A 20841-nucleotide genomic window follows, 5' to 3' on the forward strand; every position below is an offset into this window, starting at 1 on the left:
ACGCGTTTGTGGATACAAAAAACCATTTGCAATCTTTATCATTGCTTCTTGGATGGGACTCGGGAAGCGACGCAATAACGACACTTCATCGTATCAGTACTGTCTCATGTATCCTTAATCAGAATATATTGAATACAACGTTTACGAGTGATAATTTTGTACGATCGAGCATTTCAATTAATGTACAATTCACTTTAATTTGTATTACACGAGTTATATCGGGAGTCGATCAGACGTGTTATTTGTTTCGTTTAGAATCATATGCTTCTTGATATGGTGAGTAGATGTACTCACTGATCCGTGTTAACGACATTACCTCGACAAACAATTGAGATTACTAAAAATTTGATCGGATAATTGTCGTCTTCGAAATTAGATGTAGTATCAGTGAGCATTATATAAATAAAAGATAAATGTCATTGATCGAATCAAAATACAATATTTTAATTCAAGGATCACTCGAAAGAAACCAATGAGTACCACTGCCCTAGATATGCTTTTCTATGTAGTGTAGAGTACACTGTGATCTTTGAAAGGCAATATACGTAAGTACCATGTAATTGTATTTGAATCAAATATCGCGTTAAATTTAAATGACTGTGAAATTCATTAGCATCGGACACAAAGGTGTTGTGGACATATTTCGCTCAAAGAATTGCGAATTTATTCGAATCCATTGCAAATTATTCTTTTCTCGGTAACTGTTTCAAATAAAATCGAGTAAGTATGAACAAGCTGTTTCCTTTCTATCTGTGTATCATTATAGCGAACTTAAGCGAAGTTTTCGCTGTAAAGTAGTACACGTTTATATGTTTTGCAGAAACTCAATATTTGCGTATAACTTCGCGGAATAGGTGTACAATATTGGATCTTGTACGTAAATAATTCGAAATTATTTAATTTGATGGCATAGTCATTTTGCTCTTCGAACGACAGTCTTAGAATACGTAAACATGACTTAATCCGGTGAGTACACGTGTACCATAATGGCGATGGCAGCTTATAAATGCAATCACGGAAACCAAGAATCCCTGTCGGAAGGTCATCACATCGTGGATCTCTAGTAATCCTCTATGAGGTTCTCCACTTCTCTTCCCTTTACCCCACAAATCTACAAATGCCAGATTAACTATTTTGCGTTACTCGTATAGGTACTGCTTATCATATTTACTTGTTATGCGCATTACATTGCATTCACTTCCAACTAAAATTTACGATGACAAACAATATTGTAATTCGCTTTTCATAAAGATAATCTTATGTTGAGAATGATCTAGAGCTCGTGTAAGCGAACGCACCCCTACAAAGAGATACGATCAGTGTATAGAACGAGTATATATGTGAATCGTATATGCAGCAAAAGGTTCTAGCGTGTTGGTGAGTGCGCGTACAAACGAGAACGCCTGTACGTAGAGGTTAGAACCCACTACGCTGATGCACGAGTACTCGTGTGTCTAAAGCGTACGTGAGATACACGGAGGGAGCGCGCATGCGCAAATCCAGCTGGCGCCTCGACCGGCTGTAGTCGATGCTGGAACTTCGTACTGCGAGTGTCTGTGTTTGTTCTTTAAGTCTTATCGTCGTAAATTGGTACGCAAATTATATTCGTGTACATATACATAGGTACGAGTCATAGAATAGGTGAAGAGTATCATTTATGTACGATCATCGTGAACAGGTGGATGTCGAGGTCGGTCGGTTTGCTGCGTGAAACGAGGTTAGTTGACTTCAAATCGAATTTCGGGCGGCCGCTCCAAAGGGGAACGACATTACGTGGATATTTGCCTCGAAGAAACGGCCCCTGTGTTTTTCTATGCCGCGTTGTTTCAGTGTCGCGTGTGACAATAGTCGAAAGTAGACGTGGATTACTCGGGGATAGCGCTCGCTTCTCATATTTCTTGTATGATATTTCAACGCGATGTATTAGTCAAAAATAGTATCGCGTGTTTGACCGATCGGAGTCACTTGTTCCCTGTAAATCTGCTAGCTGTTGTATCTTTTAACTATATTAAATTCTTGGCTAAAAGTTCGAAAAGCGTGCTACATTTCTGTGCTGAATGGATAAAATCGAATGGAAAATCGGTTATCGGCACGAAACATTTAAGCTTTGACAGAATGTCCGAGCGAACATCGTTACAATTTATTGTGCTTTTAAGTATCTTTTGCCTTTCGCCATACACTACATAACATGAGTAACTTATTGAATTAGAAGAAAAATGTTATCGCGAAGAGATTGATAAGGGTTGACTATACACCGATATAATTACAATAACACAGATTTCGATTAATTGTACAGTTGTTACGCATGGATACACGTTTCAGAACGCTATTTACCAAAAAAGAAAATCTGACTAATATAATATATAACTAGTCAATTGCGTTCAAGAGGAGAATCGAAGGAAACGACATTGACCGAGAAATGGAAAAGCAATCGTCGCGCATAAATTTTATGCCGTGGAATATCGAGTGTTGATTCGAATATCGATATGCATTAAACGCGCTTTCATCTTGTAATTACCATGAAACATGTAGTCGTTGAAACATCGTATTGTTACTTTCTCTTTAACGTTCGAATCTCGATATTTTGATGTTTTGCTTTGAAACGGTCATCTGGTCGAAATAATCACGCATTATCGATATATCTAATAACAACAAACATATCGATACCATTCAGAGTGATAAAACGATGCTGGAAAGAAGATTGTACTTCTTGGGAAAAAAAATGGTAATCGTGTCGCGCGATTCGGTTCTACGTGTGGTGTAGATCATCTTTGCAATATTATTGCGGTGATGCACAAATTTCGCAGTTGCGGCTTTTTCGTGTGGCGTTTCATTCTTAAAGGCGCGTGTGTGCGCCCGTCGAAAGTTGAAGCACAACAGATATCGTGCCAAAGTTAATATCGATCGTTCGACTTTTATAATTCGTCAGCGCGTCCCGTATTACGTAAAAAATTATTGCCCTTATATATACTCAATTGTTTATAAATCTATTAATATTTAAAATACAATTAACCTATACTTAGTATCAAACCTAAAAATGTATCGAATCTGGAATAAAAAAAAGAAAGAATAATTGCTCGATTATGTTTTTCTTTTCGAACTAACGTTGAATGTATAGTATTCGCTTTTTTTTCCATTTTCCTCTTTTAAGTGGTAATTAAGCTGCTTATCTGTAAACGCATTAAATAGGAATAATTACTGGTATAATTACGTTTCTAACATACGTTTCTAACATACGTTTCCTCGTCGAGATAGTAATGTTCTAACGAGTGCGTTGTTTTGTTTCTTTCCAGGCCCGAATTCAATAAGTAAATTGTAGTAACAGGTCATAAGACGTTCACCTCTGAAGGAGACGGAGGGAGAAGACCGAGGGGATCGAACGAATTTACCTCGTCCCTTCTCTGGTTCTGCTTCAGTCAGCTTCGTCCCTCGTACAAAGCAGCATCGTGTCTCTATCTTTAATTATTCCACACCTGTATCTTCTGCCTTCTACGACAATTATTTTATTTTACCTGAATGCGGTTGCGTAGTGATCCAACGAACGACATTGGCCGCTGGAAAAACTGGAACAGCCGTTGCCCATAAGCAGCGTTACTTCAAGACCTTGCCAGTTTGTCCTTGTAACCGAAACACATGTGCCAACCACGCTCTTAAACCACGCATCGTCCAACTATCATCCCTGTGTTTCTTGCGGTCGCCTTCGACCGCACGAGGGTGGGAAAGAATAGAAAGAGTAAGAAGTTTTCTCTCGTGTAGCTCGATTTTACAATGGAGAAGAGAGCTTGGTTGATCGACGGATCGAATTCGGTGAATCGATAAAGTTATCCGACGCGTTCTTCTCTGCTTAACGAGTACGTCGTCGAGGATAACAACGAGGCAAACGAGCGAACGAATGTGCAGAGCGACAGAACGAGAGAATGTACGGCTGGCAGCTTTGGACATGGGATAGATGATAGATTGCGAATGATGGGGTGGTAGAGCGAATAGGAAATGCAAAATGGATTGGGTGCCTCGGCTCAGGTAGCCAGAGACGACAAGGTCGAGGGCTCCAGGGCGGATAGGCCCCGAGCTGTTTAGTAAAGCTACCCTTCTCTTTCTCTATGTATTCAATCGAATAATGGGAACACATTTCCCCATTAACATTGTCGGTGAGAGTATTACTTCTGAAAGACTGCTTTTCCTTTTCTGCCATCTGCCGATCGACGTTGTGCAAAAAGACTGAATTTAATAATCAATAATCAACCGAGGAATTCAAACCGATTGATCTATGCATCAGATTCCGGTGGATTTGTTCAAAGAAGAAGAAGAAGAAGAAGGAGAAGGAGGCCAATACGAATTTACTGGTGATCACTGGTCCAACGGAACGTTAGCGTTTGACTCACGAAAAGACTGAACACACGTTAATTCATTATTCAAAGAGAAAAAGGAGATCCGCATATCGCGTTCTATAGGAATCTGTTTTCGTTTATCGCGCTACACATACATATCTCTCGGGATCTCACGTAATTGTTGTACATACATACCTATCTACACGTTGTACACACAGACAGCTTGTCACACCATCTATAAGAGCTTTAAGAAATTTCTGACGAACGTATATACAAAGTGGCGTACGCGTCTCATTACGCGAATTTTCGACTATTATACATATTGGAAATATGTCGGAATATATATATACATGCGTGTAGAAACAGAATATATATAATATATATATATATATATGTACACATGTAATAAAACTCTTTCGCTGCCTAATAGAAGTATTCGCGGATAAAGTGTTGTGTGCGATTCGGTAAAAGAACAAGTACGCAAACCGTATCGTTGTACCTATTCTTTTTTTCTATGAAGAGAATTAACGTTAGAAAGATGTTTAACTCGAAGGAAGAAATGCTCGTTCGTTCTTTATTTATCTAACGAGACTCTTATCAATTTATCGAGAATATTATTGACAGCGCGCAACGAACAATTAGAAAAGGAAAGTATTTAGAGTCAGTGAGAAGTGTAGTTGAAGTGTGATCGCTGGCAGCAACAAAGCAGGATGGGTTGTGGACAGAGCAAAATCGGCAATATCTATCCGAAGAATAAGAAGAACAAAAACAATACCGGCAAGAAAAACGGAGACTCTGTCGGTGAGTAATCGATCGATAATTATTATTTTCAACTTGAAATAAAATTCCTTTTCAATTTGCCTCGTTCCTTTTACTTTTTTGTTTTTACCCTTTTGGTTGCACGGATTGTATTGCTTGGTCGAAAGATTAGATCGTCCACAGTGGAAATATGTAATAACCGATTTGGCAAGATCCTCTCGTCGTCTGACAGACGCGGGCGAGATCGACATTGTTCGCGTAATTAACGCCGTTTCTCGTCAATCTAGGTCTGCCGTGTAATTGTTAACCCGATGACGGTAATTAAACAGATGCGTCTGAATCTAGAACATCGACACCCATCCAGAGATTTCCTTCCTGATGAAAGGTGATTGAACAGTCGCCTCGATTATACCGGTGCTTTTCTCTGTCGTAAAACTGTTGCTTCACGAATATACGCGTATATCTAGCTGCTCAAGATCAAATCGAATATGACTTTAATATGACTTTCCGCTTCTTATAGAACAGTAAGTATATATAAAATGATTTGATCGACCTGATTGTCGCGTACATTAATGCACGTAACATAGTTATTCCGAGATGGTGAATAACTTGTTGAAATTAAAGTCGCAGTTTGTTACCCGTTATGTTGGAACGCGAAGAAAAAAGATCTTTACCGTGCGTGACAATCGAAGATAAGTTGGCGAGCCTCCAGTTTGAAATTACGTTCCAGAACAGGTGGAACTTAACCGCCAATCGTAGCAGAGTAGATGCCCATATTTAGATCTCACGGATCCGTCTCGAGGCTAAGTCGCAATTCTCGTTGTATAATTACCATGGTAGTAGCTTTTCATTTCTGTTTATCTTTAACGTAACGCATCGAGGTTCTTTCGTGCGACTCTCGTGTGTCTATCCGTTGTACGTTCACTCGGTTAGAATATTTAAACTTCTTCCTATTAGAACCAGTAAATTCTTTAAATCCCTCACCACGCTTACGTTGTTATATTTGCTTCATTCGGTTTAGTCAGTAATCGTCCACTCATATTCCAAAGCAGCAACGTGATTTATCGTTAAACATCTTCCGTGTTATCTTACCTGGCAGTTTGTTAGATAAAACAGATAAGGTTTAACGAGGATACTTCCCGACAGAAAAATCATAATATCGATTACAACGCTGATTTCACTCTAAAGACGCGTATTGCATCTTTTTCTACTAATTAAGAATTTCCCGATGTTTCCGAAAATTCCTCGTCAATTGCCACGTGATTCATCGATATCTTATCCTCCCCACTTGTTTCGGCGAAAGGTGAACGCGTAATTGAATAATGTATCACAAATGGCATTACGACGAAAAAAGGCAGTAGATAAGATGCTTCATCGAACTCGTTATCGTAGAATTTTATATTAGAATTATAATAAGAATTCAGTGGAGCGGCAACAAGTACGCGGCGTACGTGGCCACGCACACCTATATACGCACGCGTGCGGGAACGATCGATTTCGTTCTTAACGTACATCACTTGAGGTAGATTAGGCTTTGGGTTAGGTCGTGCATAAGGGGAGCGTAACCTTCTGAACGATAAATTGACATTCAACAACCCTGTTCTACCGTTGTTCGCACGCCTGTTGTTTTATTCGTTGAGAACGACCTGTTCGATAACCACCGGACGTATGTATTTCATCTTCAACGTACGTACTTTTAGTCTCGCTTGCAAAAATCCATCCCCCCTTCTTTATCCCTCTATTATCTTTTCAATTGGATTCTGTACTTCTGTAAATCCTGATAATCGAATATTCAAACAAAACAGTGTTTATTACGAGCTATGTTTGCCGTCCTAATTTCACTAGCAATAAATTATCAACGGCAATCAAGTATACATAGATTTTCTACTTTGTGGAATCATGCGACCCAGATTCGCTAACGTAAATGACTCTGGTGTTTTTTACATTCGTCGTATCCATTGATTCTCAAACGATTTCGTTTCTATATATTTTCCTTCTTTCGTTAATGGCCGATAGTGGTTTGTAAACTCGTGATAGTGAGATACGATGTGCGACGCTAATAAAGAAGCAAAAAGGTAAAGAAAACAAATCAGCGAACCACGCGTCTTGAAATCGTATGTATCGTGGTTTGTTGTTTACCGGCTTCGACGTCTGCGATCTAAATATATCACACGATAATTCTGATATTTATATCATTACGATGACTTCGCTTACGGTACTTGGGAATACTGCCGTTTAGTAATTCATGCATGCACCAAGATTATGTATTTTTAGTTATCAATTTAAGCAATGGCCTAAATCGCGCTCGATCGTTTATCATTTATGCTATTATGAAAAGGAACAAACAATGTAAAATTCTGCTGAAATCAACATCAACGCGTTATGTCATAACAGTATTGCGCTAAAAATAAAATTATCCACTATAGACATTGTTTGCGAGAAGAAAATCCAAGATGAAAGTATTATTTTTTACTGATCGTTAACCATACATTATACTTGAGAAAATACAAATAGGTAGCTATTAATATTCCGATGTTTGTTGCATCTTATCTGCAGTTATTGCAAATATGTTATGCCAGGGAAAATTCGTAAATAATTTTGTCACTGTTATTTACAGAGTCATAAGTACATAAGTTTGAAAACATATACGTACATTATTATGAGAATTTGTTGTATATTATCTCATTCTCTTAAAATTCGCATATATACATAATATACTACGCATAAATATATTGGTATAATCTAATATATATATAGAAGGAAGTGCGGGAAATGTTCAACTAATTTTTATTTTTTATTTTTTTATATCCACTTAATTAACAATTGCGTGTGACGAGTTAAATTTAGAATAACATACATATTTCGCGATAATATATTTTAAAATACGCTGTTTCCACTTTTAATTTTCAATTTTCTACCAACGACATAATGTTGCGCGCGCAACTTGGTTGCCAGTTTACACTGTTTACAGCGTTGCCATCGTTTAAGCGGGAGCTTGTGCCGCGAATGATTAAAGTGTCCCTCGTGTGTGCGGACGTTCGCGTTTTCGTATCTCAAAACGTGTCGCGTGTCCAAGTTCGATTCTCGTAGTATTTGGCCGACATTTCGTCAAAATACGCTAGAGTCGATACGTCTCTACTTGGTAAATAAGACAAACTTCAAGGCCCGGAGCCGATATTATCGCGCTCGGTAGTAGAGCAGCTAACGACTTGCCTACGTGATCGTTGTTCGGCGTATAAAAGGGTCGCGCCTCTCTAGCGTCAGTGTCTGTCTCTCGTAGCAATTTCGTGTGCGAACATCGTTCGTTCTCATCGTTGAAAAAATTCTGTTGCAAGTAGTTTTTTGTCCTATTTATATCTAACGTTTATCGATCGCTGTTAATCGAGATTTTATCGATACACGCGACGTTATAAATACTGCAAAAAGTGAGGTTAAGTAACCGGCGCTCCGAAGAATACACCATCGGTCGGTGACAGTGAACGGTTTTTATACTGCGTTGAATCATCGAATCCGATATTTCACTTGGATTGGAGGACAATTGTCCTGCCAGGACGTCGGATTTTGAGAGCAAACAGAAGGGAGCCGCCAAGATGTGGCTAAAAGTGCTCAGGCAGAATATATCACATTTAGCCCGTAGGACGAAAGGTAAGGTCACATTTATTCCTTGAAATCGGAGCTTAGTGGGGAAACGAGACGACGGTTGTCACCGCGAAAGAATGCCTATTTATAGATTTACGCTACTTGAATTTAGAGGATCATACGCGACAAATTAAAATTCTTCTTTGTAAATATTTTACGATCGGCAATGGTAATCGTATGTATAGTTTAAGTAAGTACGTGTTCGCATACAACTTTGTTGCAGGATGCAGGTAATTCTATCCTCGAATTAGGCTGCATTCTAATTTAAGCCCGTCTCGTATTTCGCGGTCTTTCGGAGAAGAGAATTCTGGAATGCGTGGTGACGATGCTGTTGCAGCTGCGTGACTCACAGCTGCTTCAGCAGAACATATCCGGCTTTTGCATTATTCTAAGTCTGTTAACCTCTCAGAAAAATCGTACAAGCGATCTACTTTATATTTAAGTCGGTGTTTACTGCGTGGCACGTGATCTCATCGTAACCGCTTTGATGCAGTTGCGTTTGAATTCGCAGCAGTGGTATATTTAGTGTTAGAAAATGAGAAACCGCGCGCGATTATTAAGCGGTTCAATTTTTTTGTTTATCAATCGCATATCGGTAACTGTGGAAGAGCCTTTGTGACAAGAAAATACTTGTACGTAACGTAGTAACTGATTACGTAGTAAATTAAAAATTTTTTTCGAATCTTAACATTCTCAGTCTTAAAACATTCAGTTAAATCAACGTGACTACATTCGTGTCAGCGTTTTCCGTCAACTCGACCTTGAAAGCGAGATGTAAGACTGACGTTTATTTCAAGCAATTTCTACGATCGATCGTCAATGAGATTACGTTACTTCCAACGTGAAACTCTTTACCTGTAGCATTCGTAGCATACGATATACTGTGTCAAATCTGTTTGTCAATATTAGTATATCGTCTTGTATATATCGACAAACTGGAGTATAACCTGTCGCTGTTGCAACTTGCGACGAAGTTTTTCTTTGGCGCAGAACCTTAAATTTAAGTTTAATCGAGCGATATTAACGTCTCACGGAATAATCTTATCGATGTTTAAGTTTTTGTTTTTAGATCGGGAGAAAGTTCGAAGTTCTTTATGTTGTAACGGATTAGTGACGATCGAAGAGGTGTGTGAAGGCTGCGCTGTACAGGAAGCATCCTCACCGATCGAGTTGCGTTCGATCTACTAATCGGACGGGTTTTGTTAGACGTCACTTTCCCCTTTGAGGCACGCCCCGCGTGCATATCCGGGGAAGAGAAACGGGGGAAAAATGCGTAGCTCGTGATACCCATGTGACTATACATAGAACGTGATATGTATTTCACGCAGTGGCGTAGGCGCTCGAAAAAGATATGCGAATGCGGTTTATGCGCGGGCATCCTTCTTACGCGGTCGCATTCGTTGATATCTACTCTCAAATACATCAAGCTAACTCTGTTACGGTCCGTAAATTTTTATTTTTTATATTTTATTTAATACAGAACCGAGGCAAGGAAAGGCACATATAAATTATAATTCTTTCATATTTTTTTTTAAACTTGAAAAGTTGTCTAACAATGAAAAGACAAGATTCGATTGAAAATATTTGAAAACGATCCAAAGGACACAGCAGAGTTAATAAGATACAAACGAACGATTTATTTTCGGTATCGTCAGCCTTTCAAAGAGATCTCACCTATTTAATCGTCACTGTTAGCCCAATTTTTCTCCTTTTTTCGCATTTACATTTTTCTATGCGGAAAAAGGAAATTTCAAAAACAGTGTATCTAGCGACACGTTGATTTTACTAATTAACGATGACTCGTCAAACAGATGCGGTGTTTGCGGAATAACCAGTGACGCAGATATCCTTAATGCGTTTTCGGAAAGTCGTATTGCACGTTAAGATTATCGAGGACTCGTCACTCGTTATTCCGACGAAAGAAAAGGAAGAGAGGACAGAAATTGCATATTCTGCGCATATTTTTTGGAATAATAAACCGCGCAGTTGAAAAAGTGCGCAGTGAAGATAACGGCAAGGTATTTGACGATATCTCGGTCTTATCGGTTAATAAAAATCTTTATTGTACTCGAATTTATCCTTATCTGTTCGTGTCATCGAATTTCAGTCGCTTTGTGCATTGTTCTTCGCATGGTGTAATTAAAGATGATTAATCAGCGCAATTTAAATGCCGCGTATCTGAAATCATGATTATTTGGTAAAAACCGTGCTTTGTTTATTGATTTCAGATCGGCGAATGTTTATTCTCGCGTTCGCCGGCATTGAGAATATAATCAGAGGAATAACGCGCAATATTCTCAGAAAACCTTGAAAATTCGTAAATTCAACGGCATTTAGAAGTTTTCTGCGCGTAATAATTATCTATTTACGTTGTCGATTGGGCGGTCAAAAACACGACATTGATATCTGCGTTACAATAATACCCGAGACTCAGTTTGTTTTCGTTATTAGGTTGCATGTTATAATGAGTCCAAAGGTTAACTCGAAAGGTACAGGATATTTAACCAAACTATCAATCTTGTGTGCAAAAGCATTATCAGCCTTGCTTTTTTAAACTTTCATTTATGTAGAACAGACGAAAAATATTAAAAATGTGGAGGAGAAGCATTTAGGATTGCACAAAGAATGGCGGGAAGATTCAGACGTTTCAAATTTCGCGCCTATGTTTTTAAGAAACCGCCGATCCGTCAGTTTTCGCTCACTATGTACAAACGACTTAAAAATATCGAAGTACTTCCTCGATCGAGGAATTTTTCTTTATTTTTCTTCTTCTTTCTTCTTTCTTTCGTCGGACGAGAACGAACGTGTTTGCGATATAAACGCGGTTCAAAGATCGTCTTCCTCGTCGAAAGAACTCAACTGGCAGACACACCCACGCGAGAAACATTCGTGGAAGATTTCAATATTTGACGAAAACGCGAAACTCTCGAGGCCACCTGCAGTCTGGAAAAAAATCTCACGTTGTATCCGCGGTATCGCTGTTCGTGGTCTCGCGAACGTGGCGTCATAAAACGCTGAACGTTTCACCGTATTAGAACACCAGTATTCGCTTCGACGAATCTTTTTCCAGTTTCCATAGGCTACCTAAACGCGGCGTTTTTGTTATACAGAGGCTCGTCGTATCGCGTCACTTTTTTTTATTTCATATCTATAGAAGTCGACAGGACAAAATCGCTCGAAACGTTCGTGTTCTCGGATTACATTTTTATCTTCTCGTGCATCTCCGGTTAGAAAGCACCCCATTCTGGGTAGAAATTTCTGAGAAGAAAAAGTTCTCTGTCGCAATGTTCTTTCTCCGATTCTCCAGCTACGGCAAAAAAGTTTGTCGTGGAAAAATTCTCTTCGGCCCGGAGATTAACCATCGAGATAAGCGTAGGTTATATTTATTTTGACGAACGTTTGCCAGCAGCCTAAATAATCCGTTTTTATCATTATTTCCACCTGCTGGTATGGTTGATGGATTTCAGACGCGTTTTGTTTTCACAATGTAAATACTTTTTACAGTAAATATTCGACGTATTCCTTATCCTTCACCCTTGGTAAAATTATACAATTTCATTTGGCTGGTAATAACACGATAGTCATCGACGAGGCTCGTATACACGATGGATTTCAATAAAGAGACCGGTCTATTGCTCGAACGGATTGTTCCGGTTTTCTCAAACAGATCTCCTAGATACGACGAAAGAGAGAAAGAGAGGAATTTCTCTCTTTTTTCGCGTGGTCGTGTTTCCTCGTCGCCTAGACTATTACGTTTCTCCGCAGAAATTGCCTAGCGTTTTAATAGATGTTGCGGAGACCAAAACGTTATTTCTCTCGTTTATTTTACTCATATAGAAAGAGAGCCGACCGAATACTGGAATCGCTATCAATCGTCGTCCGAGTATCGATTTCCACGGAAACCAGTTACATCGCGGTAATTCGAACTCGCGGCTCGTATCCGTATGGTACCATTGGATTGGGTTGGATGACGAGGTGTCTCCTTTTTTCCTGCGTCGTTGAAAATACTTCTTCCCTTCGTTGATCGTTGCTGCCTCGACCGTCGATTGGTGACCGTTGCTGCTCCATTTGTTCCTCCGTTGCAGTTAAAAAGACGCAGTATTAGCCGTTAATGGCACTTGCTGTTAGCTTCGAAGCTCTGTACGAAGAAGCTTAAGGAGAGACTACCGTATCGATAAACGTCAATATTTATCAACTATGATATATAAGATTGCCAAGTTAGTCACGAAATATCGATAATATCGCTAGATAATGTATCTTTCAAATTTACGCGAACAACGGTTATGGGTGGGTTGACGGAAGAAGCGGCGAATAATTTTTCATACAGCGAAGATGACTCGTGCAGAGCAGAATAGCTTACGTTGAGAGAATTTGAATATGAACGGAAAGCATTGAATGCGCACTCTGAAATCTCATAGCTGAATAGTTGCTGGATATAATGGATACATTGAAGGAACGCGCAACTCGTCGGAAAGAGAGAAACGCGGTATCGGATATTGATAAACATTTAGCTTCTTTTTTACGCGTTTTCCGTTCACCGTGGTTAACAGATCGATCTTTAACGCGGTTCATGCATTATTTATGACGCTGTGCGTGTATGCGGGCGTGTATTATGTTTTCAGCCGATATTGCTGCGAGTACGCGATAATAACGGACTCCTATGTATACAACGAGAGATCTATCGATGAATTCTTATCGGCACGCCCCAAAAAAAAGAATTATGTACGTACCCCGTGGCGAGATAAAATAGAATAGGAATGAAGAAGAGATAGCGATATCGAGGTCAATTTCGACCTACCACAGATAAAGTCGAAGATTTCGCTCGCTCTACGAATATCACGATTCACCGAGGAATTAGCCGTTTCTTCCGTCTTTTACTCTACCTCCAAGTGGGCAACGTCGTCGTTGCTCCGTTGAAAATCAATGGATTCGCGGTTTCGTCACGAGTCGTTCACCTTGAAGCAGCTGCGTCCTCCGGTAAATTGAATCCAGGGAAATTGAATCAAGAGTAATTTGTACCCTATGAGCGCGCGCTTTCCTCAGTCTTGGATTTACGTGCTGCCTCGTACCCGGTATAACTCGATCAATTCCAAGTGCTCGAAAAGGCTCATTTTCGGTTCTCCGCTCCGACACATTTCCACCGAGTTTCATCGAGAACGATCGCATTAACGTTACCATCTAGTCCGAGATTAGGGCGTTTTAGTCCAACGAATCGATAGATTATTCTCTCTGTTCTAGAATACCTATCGTTTGGAGTCGAGGCGCTCGATGGAGCAGCGATACAAATTTTTTCCAATAAAGTGATAGGAACAGGCAACGACGCGTAATATTTGTATTTAACTAGCGATGTGTTTTAATTTAATAGCTTAGAAGCGTACAGATTGCTCTGTTGAAATGTAACTCTATTCAGATTCTTCAAACGAACGATTTATATCACCAGACTGTAGATATTTGGGAATATTTGGAAATTTAAAACGTACGGTATGTTCGACACTTGGAGTGGCCGTCCGTTCATGATTATCTGGCAATCTTTTGGCAAAATCCGAATTTCTTACCTGCCAAGAGGCTAAGAAACACCCTAAGTGTTGGGTCAGCTTTAAAGTAAAATCTGGTATCAATTAGCAATACCAGAGCCACAAGAATACGCAAGTATAATGTTCGAGATAATAGATTTCCATCCCATAAAATCCACGGTAAGAAGAAAAAGCCGGGAGAGGGAAGTTAGCGTATAAAGACCGGGCGAAGCTTCTTAGGTCAGTATCAACAGAGTCTTACAACAGTCTTCATCAGAGCGTCACAGTTTTCGTGTTATACCGCACCGTATTCTGTATTTAACTCGCAAATACATAACCCAAACATACTACTACTCGGCATCTTTAATTTACATCCACCCTGAGCGTTAATATCGTTCAAGGTTCGCGATATCAATCGATCGGTTGCGAACTGACTGATCGCCGCTTAGTTGAGAATTCGCAAACACGATCTGCAAAGATACACGAAATATTCAAAGCAAAGCAATGATTGGAATATTTAGCATATGATATTGGGTCGTTCGATAAGTGTCTTTCTTTCGCAGACACGTCTTTTACGACAACGCATCTCTCTATAAACATGAAATCTAATTTGTCGAACGTTGTGATTTTCATCTCGATGAAACAAAATGGATCATACGTGATTGGGTAAAATAATATAAAACGAAAAATGTCGTGCATCCATTATTTCCTTATAAAACTGTCGAGGTTATTCGATGTGTAAGCAGAGAAAACTCGTGGATAAATTGTAAGGTAGAAAATATATTTAAATAGAAGTGTAATTATAAGTAAGAATACAATTTGAGCTGGTCCAGATGCGCACGCTAGCTGTGTTACCCGATAACTGAAAACCCCGAAGCCAACGTCGCCCGTCTACTGTTTATGGTCTGTCTTCGTCGCAATCTTTTGTCTACACGCTGTCGATGACTTCGGTGTTCGAGAAAACTAAAAGGACCAGATGTAGAGTTTTCTTAGAAGTGGTGACCGCTTCAACAAAAACGAAAGAAACTTTTCGGACGACCTAATACATAGGATGAAACTCTGGTCAAGTTTCGTTTCATGCAAATTTTCCTCCGAGTTGCTGAATTTTGCCGTACAGTTCCGCGTGGTCTAGGCGCCAGGAGACTTCTCACGCGTCTCTCAGAAGCTTAAGTCACCGTACGATTCAAGGATTCGGCTGAACGTCATGTTTCGGCGGAATGTACACGCGTTCGTTCGAGGACGGCCAGTCACAATGAATAGAAAGTCCCGTCCTATATTTGGCCCCGTCTGCTGCCAAGACGCATTAACGGCACATGTATGCGGGGTGAATCAACTAGTGGCGGCCCACTGTTCGATTTTCTATCAAGTCGGTCGTGTTCGTCCATCAAGAATCGAATTTCCTTGATATTTTTAGCGGCGCGCGTAGAATTTCTCGCGGGCGAATAACCAACGACCGCGGTCATCGTCTACGCGTTTGGATCTTTTACGAAGGTTACGTTGGATTTAATTTTCGATGCTCGCTGCGTGTGTGAGACATTAATTAAATTCATCGGGATGGCTCGCGCGTACTTTATACGTCACCGAGGATCCGTGGTTACGCACATGCTAATGAGGTTGCATCGTTCGAATCACTCGGAAGCTATTCTGATCAATTTCGTAGATTGAAAACCTGGGAAAAACGACGAGACGATGCTTGCGATAAATGTCTTTCTACGACGAACGAACTCGCAAAGCTATCTCGTTTATTTTTCGAAAAGCATGCGCGCGTAATGGTCACGTTGCAGCCGAGTAACGAAATTAAGAAATTTGTTAGAAACGAAATCGATGGCTTTCGATTTCAACAGGTTCCGAGAATTGACGGCTGATGAGACCGGTGTTTATTTTTTTATTATTTTTATTTATTTATTTAGTCCATGCCTTTCGGCTTTGGACGATTTCCGATTTACATCTCTTATAATGACCTTACATCTCATATATTTCTCTTACTCTAGCACTTCTATTATTATTATGTACTGCTTATGCCTATCTATTGCACCTTGCTTGCTCTATCTCTATGTCCTAACTTATATCTACCTTTATAACTAAGTGCTCAATCTGTCTTTGAGCCGATGTTTATGCATTAATGGGAAATTTAAGTACAAAGAATGCAGACGATATGCAAAGTTTTGGTTGTGTAAAATATCCAGAGAAAGGTGAAAATATAGTAAAACTATGTCATTTTTCATCCCCTCGCCAATCTTTTAGTCGTACTCATAAAGATACGAATTTGTATAAACATCGCGAGTCTAGCAAATTTTTCAATAGCTGGACGAACAATCTCTATTCGATTGGCTAAAATTAACGCCGGTTGATACTTTGTTTCGCGTCATTGCCGAGGGACAAATCTAATTGTAGATAGAAGGCACGTGCCTTCCTGCGTGTCCGGATAAGCTCCTCACGCAGGATTTTACTGAATCAGATTATCAAAAGACGCGGCTTCCTATCGATCATTTGCATGCCCGTCCTTGTTCGGTTTACCGCTGGCCAATTTAATTATATCGGCTCGCAGGGATCGGCCTTCCCATCCACTTTTTCGAATATTAAAATTCAGCCCGCTATACGTATCGACACCGACCGTCTTTTCCTTTCGTTTCTCGCGTTTATTCGTATCGCTTTTCAAGCCCTTTCGAGAGCCGACGAATAAACACAACACGTCGTTTATTATTCAGCTTTATCGCTCGATCGTGGTTGTTGCAATTATTTACTTACCGGAGACCCGAAGCCTACGTGGTTCGTAATGCAATTCGCTTGATCCGGGATTATAATAACACAGGGATAAAGACAGCAAACAAAAGAGTTAATATCGAAGGGAACGGAATCAGGTGAAACGCCGACGGAAATAACGAAGCTCCATAATCGTGTCTTTCGACGTGAAAAAATTAGTAGACCGTTTAAACGAACAATTGCTGCAATTATCGATGATATTGGGAAAGGGAACCGAGTTCTTTCACCTTTCTTCCTATCTCTGACGTATCGCCGAGGTGTCGGTAATACGTTGACTGTCTGACAACCGGCACTGGCGCGTAATTTCCGCCGCACCAAAGAGCCGACGTTCGTAAACGAGCAAATAAACATTCACTCGGTCGGTCGATTTCTATACCTGTAGGTAAACTTTGACAATGATAAAGAATATTGGGCAAAAGCCATGTGAAACCATGTGAAAAATTAGTATTCATCGCGGTATCGACGTGTTACGGAGCGATCCGAAACGTTGAGTAATCGCATTCCTGACGATTGGTCGGCGCGTTATTATTGGAATTCCGTGTTACGGGTGTCGACGATGTGCCCGATCGACCGAACCAAACGATCTATTGTGCATGGAGCAACGAATCGGTTACGACTCGATTCACCTCGACTCGACGTTACGACGACCAACGATCGTTAAATCGGTTCGCCGCGTCAGGGTCGCTGGCAATCGTCGCGTGCCCTAACATCCGTCTGCGCGCATGGAAACGCGTGGAACGCTTTAACAAATCACGATACCTGCTGCGATAACGATTCCATATTGCCTAGTAGACGATCGTTGAAAATTGACCACAGGTATTTATGGAATACCGAAATCAGTACTCCGTTCGTCGACCAATGCGACGCTTCTACGACGCGACCAATCGTTTCTTCCAATTGCTTTTATCAAAACTGACGCGTTTAGTTTCCGCAAGATTGTTGCTACTTTTCTCGCTAATAGAATATTCATAAAGGCAACGTGCAATGTATCACGAACTTGATAAAACACTGAAGTTTCTTCGTTTCAATACATATGTACATATTAACGACCAATTTTGTATATCTCATGCGGAAGATTACGTTCTTCCAATTTTGTTTTCCTTCCTTTCCATATAACTCGGTTAACGCTGAACATGCCAGCGGCGGTCAAATCCAACTTCTACGCAAATTTAACCACATTTAAACTTTATCATATCGCATCATAATTTCCGACTTTTCCTAAAACATACGTGCAATATATTTTTCGGTATTTACATTTAGTTTGCTCTTTTATTTTCTGAGAAAAACTGGTACTCTGTCTTGTTTACCGTCAGCGGTCAGTTTGACCGCCCGACAAAATATTTTGGGTATTCTTAAAATAAATGCAATCGGTACAAAGAAAAGGCTATCTCAAAGTCAAAAGACAAACAAAATCGGTAATAACAAATAATAACACCTGTTACACCTGTAATCTTGTCATAAAACTATCCATCCCTTGTTCAAAATAGCCTGCAGTTGTCAAGACGTCAACTCAGGCCCATGATAATTCTAAGGAACCGTCATAAAATTTAACATTCTTTACAGCCCATTGTTACAGACATTTTAAAGATCGAGAAGTTTTTTAGGATTATTGCTCATTGCGATAAGACGCGGGAAAAGCTTTCTCAACTCCACTCTCGAGTAACCGTTGGTGAAGAACGGCCAGTACTCGTCAACATTTTCGTATAAATATTGCCGTCGCAAATCATATTCTTACTTGCTATTGTCCTTTCGACTAGATTGCATCTCAGTTTGTTAGTCAGTTTTGCGTAAAGTTGTTATAAAAGGAAAAGTAAAGCACATCAAATTTGACAATAATTTTGTATTCCGTACATGGTATTATTCTGTGATAAATATTTACCCTAGAAATGTCAAGGTTTAAAAAAAAAATGATAACAATAAAGAAGCATTTAGAGTATTGGGAACTAAAAGGGAGCTAGATGCAACAAAACTAGATGCATTGATTGCTCTGCTATATGCCCGCGGTTCATATCAGGCAAAAAATTTGTGGAATAAAATAATTTGTGGAATAAAACAGATGTGCTGTTTTGTTCAAAAACAATGAGCAGAAATGACTTTGTTGAAATTATGAGGTTTATACGGTTTGGTAAGAAGAGCGAAAGAAGCCAACGTTTACGAGCCAATAAATTTCCAATGGTATCTACAGTATGGGGCCAATTTACAGAGAATTCATAAAATTGTCATAAACCTGGTGCATACGTTACTTTTATATATAGAATCGCGGGAAAAAACCATGCAATAAAACTATCAACAAGTTCAAATTCATTACTACAAAAAAACCTGTCAAGTAGAAAATTGTAAACGTTACGAAATTACGAAAATTTGTTTAAGATGCGGGAAATACTTGTGCGACGAATGTACATTTGTCAATAAGATAATTCGTAAAAAATGCCGCCAAGTTGAATAAGATATACCTCTGTATAAATAAAAGTGTAATTCTATTTGAGTCTATTTGTATAATTGAAATTAAATATATTGAAATTCAATATAAATAAATTGAAATAATTTGTATAATTCTATTTGTATAACTGAAATTAAACAAAAGTGAATTCGAACGATATTTATAACCACTATCTAAGCTAAATCATAAAAACTATTATTTCTTTAACCACCGCACATTGATTTTGACCGCACACGGTAGGAACAGGTATACGCTAAGTGTCGGTAGGTTTAGTGTTAAACTGTGACAATACAAAGTACATGACAACTGGCAAGGTATGAAAACGCAAAGGGTTGGAAGATATAAGTTAAACGTTCAGGGTAAAGCTTCTGAATAAAATTCAATTTACCTGCGGCATCTTATGCGTGCGTTTAAGTACACGCACAGTATGAATCTGTTAAGCGCAGGTTAATCCCATCGAATTATGGCACACGATACCCACACAGCGAATAATACATGGGTCGATAGCTCGTTGTTCTCGACAAGGAAGGTTTAGCCATCGCGGAAATATATTCCAGATATCTACCGAGTGACCTGTCGTCACAAAGAATCTGCCTAACGGGCAAATTGAATTAAATCCTTTCGCTTCGCATCCCCATTTTTTGCTTCTTCTTCCATCCATTCGATTATCTTCTGGCCCGAGTATCGTAGAGTATCGTGATTTCCAGATAAAAGGGTAGATCGCTCGCTGTATTTGCGTTTGTACCGTCAATACCGATGCTTTCTTCGTCCTCGGGCTTTCAGGTTGTTGTATCGAATCGTAATTAGGAATATGCAATTACGAAGGCCGTGTTCGCGTGGAAATTTCCAAAAAGAAATAAAAGAAGAGAGAAAATGCGGCTGCAATTCGACGAAACACTCGATCGTCGTTATATAACTAATTGACGAGCAAACACGTATAAAATTACATTGACTAATTGCACACGTTATCTTGGGATTGCGAGCAAAGACGAATTGCGATAATATCACGAAATTAGCGTTGTTCTTACGAGATATATATTTATTGCTCGCGAAATTTCAGTGTTAAAATAATTACATACCGGTACACAATAAGAATTGGTAATATTGTAACGAATATGTTAATTATCGGAAAAGATCATCTGAGATTCGATCTCTTTTCTTATCTTGTTTTTACTGGTAGTTTTTGCGATTCCGTATCATCCTTCCTCCTAGCGGATGCAAGATAAATGCGTCGCTCTCGCATTTACGCTCGCATGCTTCTTCCATCGTGTTTCTATATTACGTTAATCGTTCGTGGGCAATAGCCGTCTTCCGGCAATAGCCCAACAGGTTTCTGTCATTTCTCACTCGGATTATTTTTTTCATGCGCGGCTTCTAGGTTGAAGTTGCTGCGGGAATT

The 20841-nt window shown here is 39.5% G+C and overlaps 1 protein-coding gene across 2 annotated transcripts in view; it reads left to right on the top strand.

Moving 5' to 3' along the window:
• The first annotated feature begins 1514 nt into the window (after nucleotides 1–1514).
• The window catches only part of tow (target of wingless), a 34696-nt gene continuing 15369 nt past the window's right edge, over nucleotides 1515–20841 (top strand). The window contains exons 1-2 of one of the 2 annotated variants that reach the window (XM_069113521.1): nucleotides 1515–1717; nucleotides 3294–5129. In XM_069113521.1, coding sequence (XP_068969622.1) covers nucleotides 5039–5129 — 91 coding nt within the window. In that variant the 5' untranslated portion in view covers nucleotides 1515–1717; nucleotides 3294–5038. Of the gene's footprint in view, nucleotides 1718–3293; nucleotides 5130–8120; nucleotides 8733–20841 lie in introns of those variants that run through there. The other variant, XM_069113522.1, reaches the window with a different exon arrangement.

Source organism: Bombus flavifrons, chromosome 5, assembly GCF_040668555.2.
Source record: "Bombus flavifrons isolate JBK064 chromosome 5, iyBomFlav1_principal, whole genome shotgun sequence".
Taxonomy (NCBI): domain Eukaryota; kingdom Metazoa; phylum Arthropoda; class Insecta; order Hymenoptera; family Apidae; genus Bombus; species Bombus flavifrons.